An 18,599-nucleotide genomic window follows, 5' to 3' on the forward strand; every position below is an offset into this window, starting at 1 on the left:
AAGTGGGGTGAGCCTGGGCACTGTAACCTGAGGGCTGAGGGAAGTCCTGCCGTGCCACCCACAGGCTTGGTGACCTTGGAGAGGTCATTTCATCCCTTTGCACGCTGCTGCTTCTGCAGGGCTGAGACGGTGCCTGCCTCGTGGGTCTGATGTGGATGTTCCTTGTCTGAGGCCTGGCCTCTGTAGGCACAGTAACACCAAATGCTCATCGTTAGCCCTTTCCTTTCCCCTGTAACAGAAGTGGCTCTTTTGAAGTTTGTTTCTTCTGTTCTGTAAAGAATTGTTCTTTGTGTGATACCTCAGGCTAGAACTGACGGCCCCAAACCCCAAGGCAGTCTTGTTCTCCGTAGTAACCTCCCTGTCACACTTGCCAGGCCTGACTGTCAGCTCTGTTGATGCGTCCTGTGCCCTGCCTCGTGCAGCAGCTGGCGTTTGCCGGAACCCCCTCTCCTGCACTTCCCAGCAGCCCTGAGAAGGGAGCTACCGTCCTTGCCCCCACCTTAAAGATGAGGGAACAGACGGTCAAGCAGCCTGCTCGTGGCCGCCCGGCGGCGGCAGAGCCAGGATTCAGACCCGGGCGCTTCAGGGCTGTGCCCTGAACACTTCGGTACCAGAGGAATCCTCCGGGGCCCCGGGGCCTTGTCGTCACGAGTGACCCTTCTTGCCTTCGTCACCAGGGACGTAACTCCTCCGAAGAAGCAGAGGCTGGGCGTGGGAAACGTAACCTAGTCCTTACGTTTTCCTTTCCTTTTTCTTTTTTCTATAGTAAAACCAGAGCTGTAGACTGAGTGAAGGTTCTGTACCACGTGGGGGAAAACAAGTGGGTGAAAACCGCACGCGAAGCTGAACTGCTACTGTTCGCGTGACATCTGGCCCCTGCAGACTCCGCGCCTTCCCCCTCTCTAATTCTGCGAAGTGCAGGGAGAGGACGGTGCAGGCTGCTCACTAGACCAGCTCAGTCTTTATCGCTGCGCTTCCACGCCCTTGTATACCTTCTTCCTTTTTCCGTTTACATGTTTTTTGCCTGTTGCCATGGTAACGCTCATTCCAGGATGTGGGCGATCTTAGTGCCCAAGAAGCTTTTCCTAATGTTGAACCCGTGCTTTCACTTCCACATTTTATCTCAGTGTGACTAGGGCAACCCAAATAATTTCGTTTTCTCTTTGAAGCTGATACCTTTTAAAGCTGCTGTGCCCTCATGCTGACTCACTCACGTTCTTCCAGTTTTTTTCTAGTTTGATTCCGGCAGCTGCCTCCTTTGCACACAGGCTTTCTGCTTTTCTGTAGCCGTGATAGCTGATGTGCTGTGGGGCAGTGGTTAAGTGTTGGAGGGATACAAGTCCCACGGAGGATTAGAAAAGAGCTATGGACTTTCTCACCAGAAAAAAAAATGTCAGTTTAAGAAAAAAGGATGAATATACAATGGAGAAAGGATTGTCTCGTTAATAAATGATATTGGGAAAACTGGACAGCCACAAGCAGCAGAGTGAAACTGCAGCTCTAGCTTACACCACACACAGAAATCAATTCAACGTGAATGAAGGACCTGCACGTAAGACCTGAAACCATGGAGCGCCTCAGAGAAGGCGTGGGGGCTGAGACCACGACGTCGGCCGTGGCAGAAGTTCTTGGCTATGAGACCAAAAGCAAAGGCAGCAAAAGCTGAAATAAACACGTGGGTAACATCAGACTAAAAGGCTTCCATACAGCAAAGGAAACCATCACCAAACAGAAAAGGCAGCATGTGGAATGGGAGAAAGTACTTGCAAGTCATAAATCTGATAAGTGGCCGATAGCAAAATAATATAAAGAACTCATGCAAATCAATAGGAAAAAGACCCCGAACAATCCATTTTTTTTAAAATGGGCAGAGGATTTAAATAGATATTTTTCCAAAGAAGACATACAAATTGCCAACAAGTCCGTGAAAACGTGCTCAGCATCACTGGTCATCAGGGAAATGCAAATGAAAACCACAATGAGATAGCACCTCACACCTGTCAGAATGGCTGTTATCAAAAAGACAAGAAATTAGTGTTGGCAAGGATGTGGAAAAATCCTTGTGCACTGTTGGTAGGAATGTAAATTGGTGTAGCCACTATAGAAGACAGTATGGCGTTTCCTCAAAAAATTAAAAATAGAACTAGAACTAAAAACAGATCCAGCAATTCCACTTGTGGGCATTTATCCAAAGGAAACAAAAACACTAACTGGAGAAGACGTCTGCGCCCCGTGTTCACTGCAGCGTTGTGTGCAGCGGCCAAAGCACAGGAGCAGCCCATGCCCTGTGATGGGTGAGCAGATGAAGTAAGTGTGGTGTCCGTGTACAACGGTTTATTATTCAGTCATAAAAAAGAAGGAAATCCTGCCATTTTTAACAACCGGGTGCACCTTGAGGGCACTATGCTAAGTAAGTGAGAAAGAGAAAGACAAACACTGTGTGATCTCAGTTACGTGGAATCTCAGAAAAGCAAAAAACGTAACACAAAACTGACCTCATCGATACAGAGAACCCGTCGGTGGTTCCAGAGGCAGGAGGCTGGGCGTTGGTGAACCGTGTGAAGGTGGCTGAAAGGTGCAGACTTGCCGTTACAAGGCCAGTGAGTTCTGGGGACACAGTGTGTAACGACGACTGTAGTGAGCAGTGCTGCACTGTCTGCTTGAAAGCGCAGGGAGAGTCGATGCTAAAGCTTCTCATCGCAAGAGGAAAATCTGTGCTCTGTGTGGTGCTGGGCATCAACCAGCCTTGCTCTGGTCATCATTGCACAACACACAACATCAGATCATGACGTCATACAGCTGAGAGTAATACAGTGTTGCGTGCCAATTACAAAGAGAGAATGAATGGGAACATCGAATAAACAGCCTCTCTTGTACAAATTTATTTGGTTTGGGGGGTTTGGATAGCAAGTAGCAAGAGTTTGTATAGGGAGAGACTTTTCAAAAATAATCTATCCCCGTCTGTTCCAGTTCAGATTGTGGAAGTTAAGACGCCTGTCTATGTCCGTTTCCAGCTTTGCTCCATCCCAGGGCCGTCTTGTGCTTGGTTTTGTCCGTGTCCTTCTCTGGCAGGTCTCTTGGCCGACCATCTGCAGGGGTGAGATGGCCAGTGGGCTGCTGCTTTTCTGGTGCGGGTCTGGCTCGCAGAAGCCCTTAGGGTTTGAATCCACCCAAAATCTGAGAAGCCCAGAGAAGGGGCAGCACACCTGGAGCCGCCTCGTTTGTAGGTCCATTGCCCACATATTCAACTAGAGCTTCTTTGTCTTTTATCCCCGGTGCTTGGCACATGGTGGTTGGATAAGAAATGTTGAAAGAGGGAGGGAGGAGCAAGGAAGAGAAGAGGAAGAAAGAAATGGAAGGAAGAAGGGTCTATCCGAGAAAGGAAAGGCGGGGACGAAAAGCAGACTCAAGGAGACCACCCTCTGACCAAAGACTGATTTCCTGTGAGAAGTCAGTCCCAAAGGAGGAACCCTGGACGATGCTGAGTGAGACGACGGCTCCCAGGGGGGCGCGGGTTTGGATGGTGCAAGCGAGGAGCGCAGCCTTTGGTCCTGAGAGTTACTGCCTTAGTAGAAGATTCCTGCTGTGTCCTGGCAACTTTTTGCCGTTTCAATCTAAGAACATGTAGCTTGTTGCCCTCTGGCTCTTGGAATCTGAACCAGCTCAGGCTACCCCTGCCGTTACGTCTCCAGAGATGGAAGATGTCAGGTCCAACCTTACTTGAATAAAAGAAACAACACCTTTCTAATGAGTGATGGAGGGCAAAATGATGCATCTCAAAGGGGAACCAAAACCCATCGCACTGCACACCTTTCATTCTGCCCAGAATGTTCTGCTGGCCCTGGCCTCCAGCTCTGCCCAGGCCCCTGTTCCCGCCTGTACTTCCTGTTTCATGCAGGCATTGATCCCTAAGCCCCCCATAGCTCAGGTACCTCAGCGTACTACCAGAGTACCCCAAACTCCCACTTCATCATACCTGTCACAGTTGTGATGATACAGTTGTGTGTAATTATCTAGTGTCTCTCTTTCCACCATGATGTAAGGTTCAGAAGGACAGGGGTTGTGTCTGTCTTAATCACTGGTGTGTCGACATGAGTGAGCTCAACACCGGACAGGGGAAAGCCGCTACAGTATTGCAGAAAGAATGAGTAAGGCTGCCGGGCACCTGCTGGGTGCTGGGGATACAGAGCTTTTCAGAGACGCTGCTTCCATCCGTGGAAAACTTGGTGCCTCTGGAGCCGCTGTCTCTAACAACAGCGTATCCCTCTCTCAGCCTCTGGAATTGAAGACCGAGGCTGCCTCAAGACTCTGTGGCTTCTGCACCTCACTTCCCCGGATCCCGACACTTTTTGTGAACACCGAGTAGAAATGAACCAACTTATCTTTTCACCAATTTCTGCTTCTTTGCTAAGTGGACATTTATTTTGTTTTTGTAGAACCGACTTTAGTTTGTGTCTGTATAACCATCGGCAGAGCTCTGAAACGTCGGTCTGTTAAGGTTTTAACACAGGTCTTCTGAAAATAGGATTAAACGTTACAGAACAAGCACAAACAAACCAACCCACATAGCTGCCCCATAAACCACGTTTTCCCTTGGCCGAGGGCCACTTGAGGGATCATTCGCTCGTTCCTAAATCTCATTTTACTTCAGAACTCCGAAGATCTCTAAGCTTTGAGACGTTTGACTTTTAAAAGTAACTTTTTTACTTGTTTCTTCCTCACTTGTTCCTTCAAAATCTAAGTTTTAAAATACATTTCTATGACCTCCCTGCCCAATTTTTCAGTATTTGTGATTAATACTTAAAACCTTCTGGTTTAACAGCTCCTGATTGGTCTTGCTTCTTGCAGGCATCCCCAGTCCCCCTCTTCCTCCCAGTGAAGCTGTTTGGCCAGACCACTGCGGGTAACGGTGTCGCCACACAGGCTGATGCATTCCTGGGCTTCAGCATCTTGTCTTCCAGGTCTTCGAACCATTTTTAAAAACACATTTGGCAGGGCTCTGAACATCTTTGAGATACTTCTCCCAGGGAGACTCCGTCTGGCCCCAAGCCATCTTTCTTACTAATGATAGCAGGTGCAAGTGAACAGTTTCAAAGCGCGATACAGTCTGTCTATAAAGACGCACTGTTTTGGGTCTTACTGCAGGGAAGCTTATGGGCTTTACACTCTGCCAGCCTATTTTCGTTTTGCTGACACAGTATTCAAGTTGGTAAGTCAGAGCTCTCACACCTGGATTGCTCTTGTCACTTTGTTTTTAATGAATCGTTTGTTTGTTTGATGAATATATATTGATCACCTCTTGTATGCCAAAGACCATTAGGTGTTGGGAGAACAGCGGAGACCGACATTGCTCCAGAAACCACCAGTGAACGGAATGGGGTGTCCGTGAGGGGGGCAACCGCGAGAGTGCCACAGTGCCGTGCGAGCCTGCAGAGCGGGCTTTGCCTAGTCAGGGCGATCTAGGACAGCTTCCCCAAGTGAGAGGTACCGAGGCGAGCTCTGCGGGATGCACAGGCGGCGGAAGAGTGAGAGGAGGCTGAAGAGCACTCCAGTGTGGGGTTAGCTCCTCAGCGGCTGGTGCCGTTGCTGTGTCTCCTCTGGGGTGGATTTCCGACAGCTCTGCAGGCCCCCTGAGCTCTGCAGGCTTGTGACGTGTGTCACCGACCTTCACTCTTTCCTTTTTGGTTGTCGGGGGAGGGGAGGGTTTTTCTTTTTTTAATGTGTTTTTGTTTTGTTTCATTTGTAAAGAACATATCATCTTTAGAAACATGTATTTTAATGACTTACGTTTCCCAAGCACTTTTTTTCATTTAGAGTTTTGGCACAGGTAGGTCTGAGAGGCAAGTACCTGTTGACCGCAATGTCCTAGAGTCTTCATGTAAAGAAGCTTTCCATGCCCTTCCTCAGCTTCTAGAATGTGAGATTCTGGGAGTATCGGATACCATCATGTGAGATGTTATTTAGCTTTGATGTGAGAAAACAAGAGTTGGGAGAGGGAACTCCTGTAGTGTCTAACTTGGAAAAGATGGCCCTTAAATCAATATGTTCATTTTAGAGCCAAAGCCAACACATATTTTTCTCTTAGGCACAAAGCCTTGCATTAAATATTTTTTGGCTGGATAGACAAAAACCTAATATTCCAATTTTCCACAGCATTTATATCAGGTTTAATATTCTGGCAGTAAAACTCTGGTCATTGATTTTCTCCTGTAGTTTTGTTTTCCTTTTTTCCTGGAGGCCGGAGGGTCTGAACTTCTTCTTTTCATCGTGGACTTTACGAGCACAGCCAACAGGAAAGACGAACCAAGAGCTCACTTCTTGAGAACAACCTTCCTGAAAAGCCCCAAAGAGATTTATTCAGCAGTTAACATTTCTCTGCTATTACCAGCCTTTCCATGGTCCCCGGTCTTAAAAGGGAGAATTTGAATGGCAGGTTTTTGTAAAGGTGTGTTTAATAAAGAGGACAGCGAAGTCGTCACATTTAACTCCATTCGTCTTTCGACGTCTCACTTTGACCACCAGCCTCTTGTCTCCTGAGGGGTGTCATTTTGCTTCCTGGTGGCAGGAAATGTGAAATTTTACCCCATTAAAAAAAAAAAAAAAGCTTAGTGGAAAGTTTTGATAACAAATTGCTTTAGCTTCCCTGTCACGTGTTTTGTTGGCTCTGTTCCCTAAGTACCAGTGTATACATGTTTGTGAAAAAGTGTTTGTAAAACACCCAAACTTTCTGTTGGGACAGAAAAGGCAGCTTCCCCCCACAGACTCATAGGAATTCAGCTCAATAAACCATTGAGCACTTTGGGCCCCAGAGCAAGCAAATGAAATAAAAGAGGACCCCTGCCTGTTCAGACTCCTCTAAACTCCAGGGGGTAAAAAATAAGCAAAAACCTCCACTTGGAATGTTCCGGAGCGCAGGAGCTGTCCTGACTCTCCACGCGCCTCCCCTGGCCACCCCTTCCAGGGGAGAGCGGCCCTCCAGGGAGACGGCTTCCCGCGCTTGTTGTGTTGAGTTTTCTGGCCTGTGTGGTACATTCATGCTGTGCCAGCTGCCCAGAACTTCTGTGCTCTGTTGTTCAAGGGGGAAAACTGGGTTGGCGATGAACTTCAGCCCCTTCTTGTCCGCCGGGAAGGGATAAATCGTCTTCAGAACAATCACTGCAGATTTACTGCTGAACCCTAGACTCAGCTTTTGGATGGTGAGACTGGTAAGAACGGAAGCCTCATCTTCGTCCTGTTTGAATAATGTCAGGCGTCCAAGGGGAAGCACACACTCTCCTCAGGGGTTACAGTCCTGGGGGGGGGGCGCTGAGTGACACTGACGCTGGAAGCCTGCTGCTCCTGGTGTAAAGGAGGCGGAAGCGGTGTAAACAGAGAGGTGGCCAGGAAGCCCGGTGGACACAGAGAGCTGGAGTCTCTTGCTCAGAGACTCTGGGTATCTCCAGGGTAACAGGAGAGGGGCGGGGTGAGTTACATTTGATGCCAACCTCCTACGGAAAAGACTATTAGATCACAGTTTAGCCGCATTTTAGAAAAGATGTCTGAGTTTAGATTTACTTGGAATATATAGACTAAACCTTAAATAATTATTAGTGTTATGTACACGTAGCTGAAGCTCTTGGACAGAAACCCCCAAAGGTCACGATCTCACCAGGGGTTACAAAGGCAGGCAGCATTCCAAACCATTACACTGCAAACAAGGCTTTAATGTTTGGCTCTGTTTTTTGTCACCTGTTCCTTAATAGGGTAATGTTCTGATAAGGGAGGCGCAAAGTGTGGCCACTGGGGACACGCTGGTGCCTAAGAGGTCGTTGTGATCCACACATTTTCCCTGTGACTAGTGACAGACCCTGTGCGTTAGAATTTCAGTGACCCTTACCTTTGAAATTATGCGTCCCCCCTGGCCCTTGTCCGCGTCTCAGACGGCTCTGCAGCGGCGGGTGTGCTGTGGATACTCACCGTCTACGGCGTGAAGCTACGTGGCGGTGGTCTCTCTCTCATTTGCTGTGTGTCAGACTGCATCAGAGGCTGACGACGTAACAGAAGTCTGGCCTCGGCTACAGAACGCTCAGCTGGGTGTGTGTGCCTGTGTGTGTGTTTCGGCCTATTTGAATTTAGCAAATGCGTCCTGAGCTTCTGCTCTAAGGTATTGTGCTATTTCCTAGAAGATACACAGATAAACAAAATACAAACCCTCTCCTCAGGGAAGTGAAAACAGCCACCCCTTTAAATGCGTCATTGGCACTGGAAACAATAATCAGTCACTTGTACAAAGAAGACCAGTCACAATTCATGCTTCAGAGGCATTTCCTTAGCTACCTTCTCCCGTCAGAGCCCAGGGGGTGGGGCGGGTGCTTGGTCGGTTTTGTTCACTTCCGTTCCCTCAGCACCTAACACAGTGCCTGACTTAGCTGACACTCTGTATTTTTAAAGTAAATTTTATTACAATGCTGTAATTATAGCAAGTATGTGAGTAAATGAAAGTAATCTGTGCTTGTGAGAGAGAAAAATCAGCTACTGATAATATGTAACAAAGTTTCAGTGACTTAAATAGAGAACAGTGGGAGCTGTTATGTAAAGCAGTGGCCTTGAGATGGATGAAGGGCAGCCATCAAAGGGGTTTCCTTTAAATATGGAAAAGGTGCAAATGAGAGAGAGGTAGCGTGTCATAGTTGGTTAACAGAGAACTAGAAGTGCCGGGTAGGTGTGATTTTTGTTCCCCACCATCCTTAGGAAAACAAGTTAAGCTCAGTTTGAACACTTTCTAAATAATGTGACTGGGCCATTAATTTAACATATGACCTAACGAAACAAAGAAATTTCCAAGGAGACAGTAGTACAGAAGCATCCACGGTGTTGCAAGTTCGGCTTGCCTCTTGCGACGACTCCTTCTGAGCCTATGGCTCTCACTTAGGGACTGTTCTAGCTTAGGGTCACCCAAATGTAGCGGTAAGAGTTTGTTTCTCATTTTGTATTTTCCATTAGGGACGTGAGAAGAGAGAGTGACATTGGAGAAATTCTGTTCGAACCGTTTGCTTCTTACTGTAGTTTGGATCCCTTGCATTCAGTGTCGTCCGGACTCTGAGCTGCGCAGAAAGAGGTGCGATCTGATTAGAAGTCACGGCTCACCGTGACGTGTCACCTAGTCTCTCCCGGCTCGAGGCTTCTCACTCGTAAAGTGAGAGTTACGGGTGGGTGACCTCCGAAAGTGCCTTTCAGGTTGTGAAAGGTTATAACCCATTTATGATTTTCTTTAAATTAAGTCCACTTCTATAGAACCATATAATTATGGTCTTCTTTAGTGGACTTTTCTAAAACTTGTTTGCCATTGGTGCCACAACTACAGAGTCAAACACACCCTAGAGTCATGCTCTCCCAAGAGAGAAGGCTGTCATTTTTACAAAATTGGAAAGTTTGGCTTTGTGTCCTGTTTTTACTTCCGTCCTCGCACTGCTGGAGGAAGAGCGATTTGTTTTATAGTTGATGTTTTGAGCACATTCTGATAACTTTATTTTGACTTGCGGAGCCGGTGGTGCTACTGGGAAGAGGCTGTAAATAAATCGGGCACTTCCGTGCTCTCCTTGTCCACCCGCCTCTCCTGGGCCCACGTCCCCGCCCTGTACCTCCCATGACGCTGCTCAGACACACACTAGGCTTTTGTAATCCTCATTTCTAAAACAAAAGGCAATCACACCCCCTCTTCATTAACATTACTAGTTATTCACTAATTTACTCAGCAAATTCTGAGTGCCTGCTATATGCCAAACGTTATTGTCTAAGTACTAGGACAAGTCAACATGCAAAAAAGAATTGAAAAGGAAGTTCCTGCCATCGTGAAACATACATTCTTTTAGGGGAGACAGACAATACATTAAGGGATATAAGTATCTTTTGACAGATTGGATGTGGGGTGTAAGAGACAAGACCCAAGGGCGACTCCAAAAATGTTGGTCTTGCAACTGGAACGATGGAGTTGCCGTCAACTGAGGGGAGTCACGTGAGGGAAGGGCTTTGCCGGGAGTGGGCAGTGGGGATGGGGAGTGGAACTGGAGCTGCCTTGGGGCATGCTGAGTTTCACGTGCTAGCGGGTGTCCAGGTGGAGGCATTGTGTGGGCAGCTGGGTCCGTGAGTCTGGAAGCCAGTATGAATTTTGTTTAGGATGATGCCATTGAAAGCATTGTGACTAAATGTGATCACAGGGGAGTACTTGAGTTAGAGATGACAATTAGACCGGAGACTAGGCACTGGGCACCCTGAGGTCAGAGGTCAGGGAGGAGACAACGGAACGGCCAATGAGGAACGAAGGAGCAACACGGGAACAGGAGGCATACCTCATGGCTTGGCGTCTTGCAAGCCAAGCAGGCAATGGGCGTATTTTGCCAAATGCTGCAGACAGAGCAGGTGATGTGAGGGCCGAGAACTGACCATTAGGTTTAGCCGCATAGGTGAATAATGTAAGTGGGTTTCTTTCCTATAGAATTCATATTTCATGTGCTCAGGAATTACTGAATATTTTCATTCATTTCTGTAAGGTGCCACTCACCACATTACTGATATGATCACTACTATTGTGTGGAATTGGCCCTGGGCTCCTTGAATGGTGCGTGATTGTACTGTGTAAAGATGGTACCATTTTCCAGCTGCTGGAAGAATGTGGAACGAAGCAGCGTTAGCCCACCCACCTGATGGCCACTGGAGAACAGTGTTAGCAACCAGGCTTGAGGCACAGTAGAATATGTTTGCTATTGCTAAAGTCATGGTTGATAAGTAGAGTAGAATTTGTTCTGTGTGATTAATTCCAGAGAAGAAGATACTAAAATTCTCCTGAGAGGGGGGAAGACAGATTGTTTCAGGAAGAGCCAAATAAATGAAAGAAATAAACTCTGGGTTTGCAACTAACTGAACCAATATTCTTTACCAAAGAAATATATGATATGGTATTTTTGAGAGGTAAAGTTTTATAGATAATGGAACCATTAAAGTGACTTTTGGTAATAAGCATTTTTAATAAAAGAAATGCATGTCGATTTCTGCAAAAGGATAGAGTCAAATACATAGCATAATGTAAAAAATCATATATTTTTAATCAGATTCTCTTGATTGAATTTGCAATGCCATGGTTCCAAAGACACTATTAGGTAAGCTAAAATCTTACATAATGAGTTGGAAATTGGAGTTGGAAGAATTATAAAAATTATCATTTATTAAAAAATCTCTAAATAGAAAAAATGTTAAATATAAATGAAATTATCCTGGTTGATCTCTAGGGGAAGAAAGCTATGTAAACTCAGCAGTTTATTCAGAAGTGGCTCCTTCAACTTGAGATGACAATTCTTGAAATGGTCACAGGTCATCTGGAAGCTGCGATGGCAGTGAAAGGGGAAGCAGGTGTCAGAACCCTAATGTGCAGCGTTGAGAGGAGCTGAGTTATGAAAGAACACGCATCTCTCTTTAATTAGGCGAGTGCGGGGTCCATGCGCGCTCTCTTTAGTTGTGGAGTTTTTCAGTCACCTTCTCCTTTGCTTCCTCCCCCTGAGGAAAGCAGTGATGATACTAATGAATGTGATTTTTAAAAACAATTTGTCAACATCTGGAAGATCTGCATCCCTAAGTGACCAGTGTTGTCCAGATGACTGATGCAAATCATCACAAAATCGAGCTTGGATAAATAATCCATTCACAGCACAAGACAGACCAATGAGCTTTAACTTCAGAGAGTTTGAAAAGTTCATTGATACAGTTTTCAGTTTCCATATTGCAACTAACCACGTTAGCCTGATACGTTATCAAAAATTAACATCCACAATTATGTGAAAAGTCTGTTGAGATGCTCCTCCCTTTTCTAACTGCATATATATTTGACTCACAATGTTCAGTCGAAGCAGCGTCACCGCAGACTGAGCAGCGGATGTGAGGGCCCAGCCGTGCTCCACCAAGCCGGCGGCCAGAGGTCAGCAAGCACGTAAGACGCGCCGTTCTGCCTATTAATGGTTTTTGTCCTGGAGAATATAGTTATTTTTTTATAATATAATTTGTTAACTTACAATGGGTTTATTATTTTTAAGTGAGTTCATATATATTTTTAAATTCCTTGGTTTTAATCTCTAATGTGGTCAATATTGATAGGTGCTACCCTCATAAAAAGTACTCTTTAAGGTCTTCTCCTCACTGCATTTTAAAGCATGAAGGGATCCTGAGATCAGAAAGTTTGAGAACCACAGCTCTACCTTGGCGTTTTTTTATTCCTAAAATTGCTCTTTGCTTCAAAGAACAAGCCCAGTTCCCTCCAAGGTGTGTGGGGACTTACCACGAGGGAGACAGCCAAACCCACCACAGGACGTAGCCGGTGGCACAGGGGCCACGGCTGTCAGCACCGCCGCTGGCTGGGGTCCCCCCACATCTGACCGGGCGAGCAGTGCTCCGTGCACAAGCATCTGAGTTCATTCATTCATTTGACAGACAGGTGTTCAGGGCCTCTTGTCTGCCAGGCACTGTGGTTAAGTGGTGGGGGTGCAAAATAGAATAGTAGCTTCTGGGCAGAATGTGGACGTTTAAGCTGAGTGAGTGCCTGCCTGTGGCTGCCAGCCGGAACAACTGTGACTGGAAAGCGTCTGGGGCCGTGGAATTGTCATGATCCAGGGAGAAGAAAAAGGTCATGAAGGGCCAGGAAAGGCAAACTAGTCCGAAGTGTCAGTGATGCTGGGGATGCGCCGTTACTTATTTAGCTCAGGGGCTTGCTGCAAGGTGTGTTTTGAGAACACAGACACCCATGGCCTATAGGGCCTCCCTTCAAGAAGCCTGCGCCCGGTGGTGGTGACCGAGTGGAGTTAGGGAAGTGTGTTTCCATAGAACGAGGAAACTGTATCATGTGCTGCACAGAGTCAAGTAGGTTGGTCACAGGGAAGAGCAGCGCCAAGTGGCTGAACTTTCAACCTTGTGTTAAGGGAGGCAAATCACTGCTTCAGAAAAAGCCAGAACCAGCAGCAAGACAGAATGAGCACCTCATGGCCGTCCCCAGAGGTAACCCCCAGCGAACTCCAAGAGGAGCCGTTGGTCTCCTTGGGGCTGTTTGTCATGCAGTATCCAGTTCAGTATTAGGGAAGCGAAAATCCAGGAACAAAAAGGCTTGGGAGGGTGAGCACAGAATGCAGCCTCTGCCCTGCTCTGTCATCAGACTGAATGCCCAGGCAGGTGTGGAGGGCTAGAGACGGTGGAAGGGAGAGGAAGTGCCTTGTTGGCCCTCACTGGCCACCCTCACTCCTTGACATGAGATACGGAAAGACTGTTCCTTCTCCCGGTAGCAGGATGATTAACTTAAAATCCTCGACCATAATAAAGGCTGGGGAATGAGCAGTGAGAAGGACAAGGCAGACTAGGAAAAGGATGTGTCTCCCCCTTTTCCCAGAGCCTCAGGGACACCTATTCATTTATCTTCTGTCATTTAGGTGGAGACAGGTGTTTCCAGGGCAAACTGATTTCTCAGAGGGTAAGTCTGAAGTTCACAGTGAAATGTAAGGGGTGTAGGAAATAGAGGAAAGAAATCAAGTCAAAAGCACGAGGACCCAGAAAAGGGGGGAGAGCAAGAGAAAATGGAGTTCCCCCCCACACCCCCTCCCCCCAATGTGAGCATCCCTCTTACCAGAAAAGGACCAATGGCAAAGTCATTTGCCTTCCCCAGAGAGCAAGCAAAACGCTTTACAAATAGGGCTTAGTAAATAATTAATATAAACCAACACTGAAGTTACACTCAAAAAAAATAGTCTAAGGCAACAACCCAAGATGATAAATAGAAAAGCATTTCAAAGGACGGGTCCTGCTCTTTCTGGCGTCTTCGTGTTCTGTTTACGGGAGGGAGAGTCCGGGAAGTAATGGACGGTCATGCTCTCTCTGGTCCACTTGGGGCCGAGGGGCCTGGCTGACCGGACAAGAGGCGACAAAGGTAGTTGCTTTCTCTACGTGGGGCTCCCTCCTTCCTCAGCTGGTGGTTCTCTCAGTGGCTTGTTAAAACCCCGAGGTGCTGTGACGGCTTCTGGACTGATTTAAACCGCTGAATCCAATGGGTTGAAGCAGAATTTCAAATGCGGTTAACAGTGCAGTACGTTATACATAAGGATAAATCAACTCACCAGTAACCTCTCCTTCCTCAGAAACATGATTCCGGTGACAGAATTCCGGCAGTTCTCTGAGCAGCAGCCGGCCTTCCGCGTGCTGAAGCCATGGTGGGACGTGTTCACCGATTACCTGTCGGTGGCCATGCTGATGATCGGCGTATTTGGATGCACTTTGCAGGTAGGTGCCTAGACGCGTGTCAGAATGGAGCCAGGGCAAAACACTAAGCTGTTGAAACCTCTTAAGAGCTGGCTGTGCGGTTTCTAGCCGTGTGCACGACTTGCTCTTCTCTCCTCGTGTGTGGTGTGAGTGATCACGGCAGGGAGCCTGGAGCCTAATTTACTGAACTCTCCTAATACGGTAAATACGGCACCTGTAAGATTTAATGGCGCTCAAATAGCAACTGACTACAACCAAGCAGTATTTGTTGTCACTAACATCAAAGGGAGTCCCTCATCTTTCAAAGTTGGCTTTGTAGTAGAGAACAGCGTGTGTATCCACAGTGCCACTTAGACTGTTAAAATGGGACTTTTTCTTTACTTTATCGCTTATATTTCCCCCAGATGAGATTTTCTGGAAGAACTGACATTTTGATGAGATGTCACTGTCTTGCCCAGTGTTTAGTTCTGAATTAAACTGCAGCTGAAGCATACACTGGCAATCAGGTGCGGCTGCGTTACCCTGTGGTGGAGGCTCCCACGGCACTCAGCGAGCCCAGAGGGAGGGGGCAGGAGAAATGGCCATCTTAAAACGCGAGAAGTAGTCAGGAAGAGGGGGCTGGGGAGGAAGAGAGTTCCAGGAAGGGGAAAGAAAGCTGCAAGTCAGGGGTGTGAGGAAGAACACGGCCTCCCTGGGAACTGTCGGTAGGACTGGCACACGCTGGGTGTCATTGCTGTGAGAGTTGGAGCCATGCCTGTGAGTGGAGTCACCCCCAGAGAATGTGATGAGTGAGGTGACGCCAGCAATAACTTTAAGTGAGAAAGAAGGAAAAGGGGGTGCCTCTGAAGAAGGCGGAGGAGGGGCAGCCGTAGGACGGGGGAACCAGGAGAGAGGAGGGGCTCAAGCGTGGTCAGTGACGACAGGTGGTTCCACTAACTCACGGACTGAGGAGGAAGGCGGCGACCGGCTCATTAGAAACCTTAGTCTCGGTAGGTGGAGAAGTGAGCAGAAATGAAGAGCTGTGGGGTAGACGGGACCTTCAGGTAGATCAGCCAAGAGGAAGAGGAGCTGGGGAGAGGGAAACAGCTAGAAATGGTGCAGAGTAGAAATAAAGGCCTTTTTAACATTGATTTTAACACTAGTTAACACGTGGTGTTTCCTGTGTGTCAGGCCCTCTTCTGAGCACTTTGCACGTGTTTTAACCCATTTCATCCTCCTGTCAGCCCTAAGATGTCCCTGTCCTTAATATCTGACACCAGGCTGCCTTTTATTTGTAGACTGGAAATATTTTGCCCTCCTTCCCCCACCACCAAAAAAGAGGTTTGCCAGTGAGAAAATATAGCGTTTGAAAGACAGAAAGGACATAAATATATTCATAAATAAAAGAAATAGCTTTGAAGAACTCACTGTATACCAGGCACTATTCTAGGTGCCAAGCATTATCAATGCAGAAAGGGAGAAAGAAAGAAAGAAAGAAAGACAAATATCCCAGCCTTAGAATTTAAATTCTATGGGGGAAAAAATACTAGCAAAATAAGCAAAATCAGTTAGTAAATCATATATGCTAGACGGCGGTGAGGACAATGGAAAAGAAAAGAAAGCGTATGAGGCTGGTAGGAGGTCCCAGCAGGAGAGGTTGAGTCACGGTTCTCAAATCAGGTGATGGCCGCATTGGGGAGGTGACTTTTGATGAAGGCATTGAAGTTGGTGAGGGAGCAGGCCATGCAGGTGTCCAGGGAGGAGCCATCCAGGCAGAGGGAACAGCAGGAGCGAGAGACACAGCGAACAAAGCGCTCGCTCGACGCTCCCCTTCTCCAGGAGAGCTTGACGCCTGGCTTTCTCGACTTCCTCGCTCACTTTCCCTGGAGCCTGACGAAGGCCGAGTGTAACTGTGTCACTAGGCGCTGTTGCTTATGGCACAGATGCCTGCTGGTTGCCCAGCTGCGTCTGGGCTCGGGGAATGATCAACACCTGGCAGGTTGCCGCACCAGGGGGCTTCCGGACTGTGGTGACCCTTGGCACGTGGAAGATGTCTTTACAAAACAGAAACAGACCCACAAAACAAACTTATGGTTATCAAAGGGGAAAAGGAGGGGTAAATTTGGGATCTGGGAGTAACAGAAACCCACTGCTATGTATAAAATAGATAAACAACGGGGAACTGCTGGAGAACACAGGGCACTGTGCTCAGTGTCTTGTAAAGACCTATAATGGAGAAGAATCTGAGGCTATACACCTGAAACTAACACAATATTATAAATCAACTAGAGTTAAATACTCTTTTTGAAAAAGAACGACTAAGATTTTTAGGCCTGAGCAACTAGACACAGTTTGTTTTTGAGCATGTTAAGTTTGACATAGGTTGGCTGCACAGGTGCAGATGTCAAGTAGGCAGTTGGATGTAAGACCCAGGACCTCGGGGTAGGTGCGGAAGGGTCACCCTCAGGAGTGGGAGGCGATGGACCCAGTATCCAGGCGGGCTTGCCCTTGATGTGGGTGGAGGGGTCCCTTCCGCCTGGGTGGGAGTGATGGCTGCAGGCGCTCTTCATCAGGGGCCGGAGGGTCGCCGAGGGAGACGGGAGCGCGCGCATTCCAGCTTCCGTGAAGTGGGAGGGGACGCCCCTGCCGAGAGGGCGTGAGCTGCGGGAGGCAGCACCGCGGGGTCATCGAGGAGGAGCGCGGATGTGGGCGCGCAAGGCTGGGAAATGGTGGAAGGAGTGACGTGGCGGCGCCGGGCGGCCCTGCGTCCTCTCGCTTTACTGCTGAGCCACGGCACCGGCCTTGTCCCCGGCCCTGCTTGTCGGCAAGCCCAGGAACCGCGTCTCGCTTTGCTTGTTGCGTGGCGGGAGAGATGCAGGAATGCGATCACACCGACCGAGACCTCGCAGTCAGCTTGGAGCGGGGTGGGTGAGCGCGGGGGCGCGCCCACGAAAGCAGCTGCCACGTGTACCGTCTAGGGGATGTGTCTGCGGGGAGCTCAGGGGGGCTTCAAGCAGACGTGAAGCGTCTCTTCCCGAACCCGCGCCACACGTTCTTCGCAGAGCTCTGCCCCTGCGAGCCTCTCCTGCGCGGAAGCCCTCGTGCTTCCCACTTAGCAGCCCGCGCCCCGCCGCCGCCGCCGCCGCTGCTGGCTCCCAGTCGGTGCCGGCTCCTCGGATGCGTGACCTAAGCCGGCCCTTCACACACGGGCCCGCGTCGTCCTTGCAGCCTTTAAGGACACGGACACAGGGTGACCGGGCACATGAAGAGCGCAGCCCGAGACGCCAGCCCTCTGCAGTGTGAACCACCCCAAAGACAGGCTGCATCGGAGCGTGAAGGGCCCGGGCCCAGGCCGGGCTCAGTGCGGGGCGGGCAGGTTGGTTCGGCAAACGCCCCTGGGCACCGGCGGGACGGCGGGCGTGGTGGGCGGCGCCGAGAACCGAAGGAGAAACGCGCCGCCCTCGGAGCGCTGGCGCCTGCGGGCCACGGAGCGTGCGCCCCCGTTGCGCTGGCCTTCACGGCGTGGGCTGCGGAGACAGACGGTGAACACGGCGTTGTCAGCTCAGCTCCTGGAGCGAGGGGCTTGAGTGACACTGAGCTAATTCTCAAAGAGTGAATACAGAACCCCCCCCCCAAAGTATTTTTAAAAGAGGAGTGGAAGCAGCAGCAGAAGCAGAAGGTTCGGTGTGACCGCTTTACAAGCCCTAGCTGACGAGTCCTCGAGGCGCTTTCGGGGCGTCCTGCAGTGGGTGGGACGCTCCCACTGAAGCCAGGACGCCAATGGCGCTCCCACTGCACGACACCGCGGAGGGAAGCTGTGCTCGAGCCAGCATGTGTTTACTAGCTCCTGGAAGGAGCGTCTGGAGGTAGATCCGTCCCATCTTCCAGGTGAGAATCCTCTTCTGAGAGGTTAGGTGACTTGCCCCCAAGCCAGGAAGGATGCGGCAGGAGTGCAGATCACAGGTCGCCTCCCCAGCATGTGGCTTCCCCCTCCCCCCGCACCCTGCTATGGGATGTTATGGAACCATTACAGTTGTACAGGTTGTGGGCCAAATTTTGGCTTCTAAAACAGGATTTTAAGTATAAAAACAAGTGCAAAATGATTGAAAGAGAAAATAGTTATAAAGGAATTAATTCTCTGAATTACAGCTTAGATCTTCTAAAAGATTATTCACTATACACCTGCTATTAACAAACAACTTGCAACCTATCGTAAACGTTAAAGAAATAAGGTGTAAACTAATAAAGAAAGTAACCCCCCAGGATCCATACTGCACGTGGAAGTAGTGTCCTGAGGGGGAGAATTTAACTCTTATCTTAGCTCTGCTCTGATAATCCTCTGACACTGGCTTAAT

The 18,599-nt window shown here is 48.6% G+C and overlaps 1 protein-coding gene across 3 annotated transcripts in view; it reads left to right on the forward strand.

Moving 5' to 3' along the window:
- Window positions 1–18,599, forward strand: part of LRRC8C (leucine rich repeat containing 8 VRAC subunit C) — a 68,581-nt gene that overhangs the window by 22,927 nt on the left and 27,055 nt on the right. For all 3 annotated transcript variants that reach the window (XM_032487036.1, XM_032487037.1, XM_032487038.1), the window contains one exon: window positions 14,145–14,286. In XM_032487036.1, the coding sequence (XP_032342927.1) occupies window positions 14,149–14,286 (138 nt within the window). In that variant the 5' untranslated portion in view covers window positions 14,145–14,148. The remainder of the gene's footprint in view (window positions 1–14,144; window positions 14,287–18,599) is intronic.

Source organism: Camelus ferus, chromosome 9 (assembly GCF_009834535.1).
Source record: "Camelus ferus isolate YT-003-E chromosome 9, BCGSAC_Cfer_1.0, whole genome shotgun sequence".
Taxonomy (NCBI): Eukaryota; Metazoa; Chordata; class Mammalia; order Artiodactyla; family Camelidae; genus Camelus; species Camelus ferus.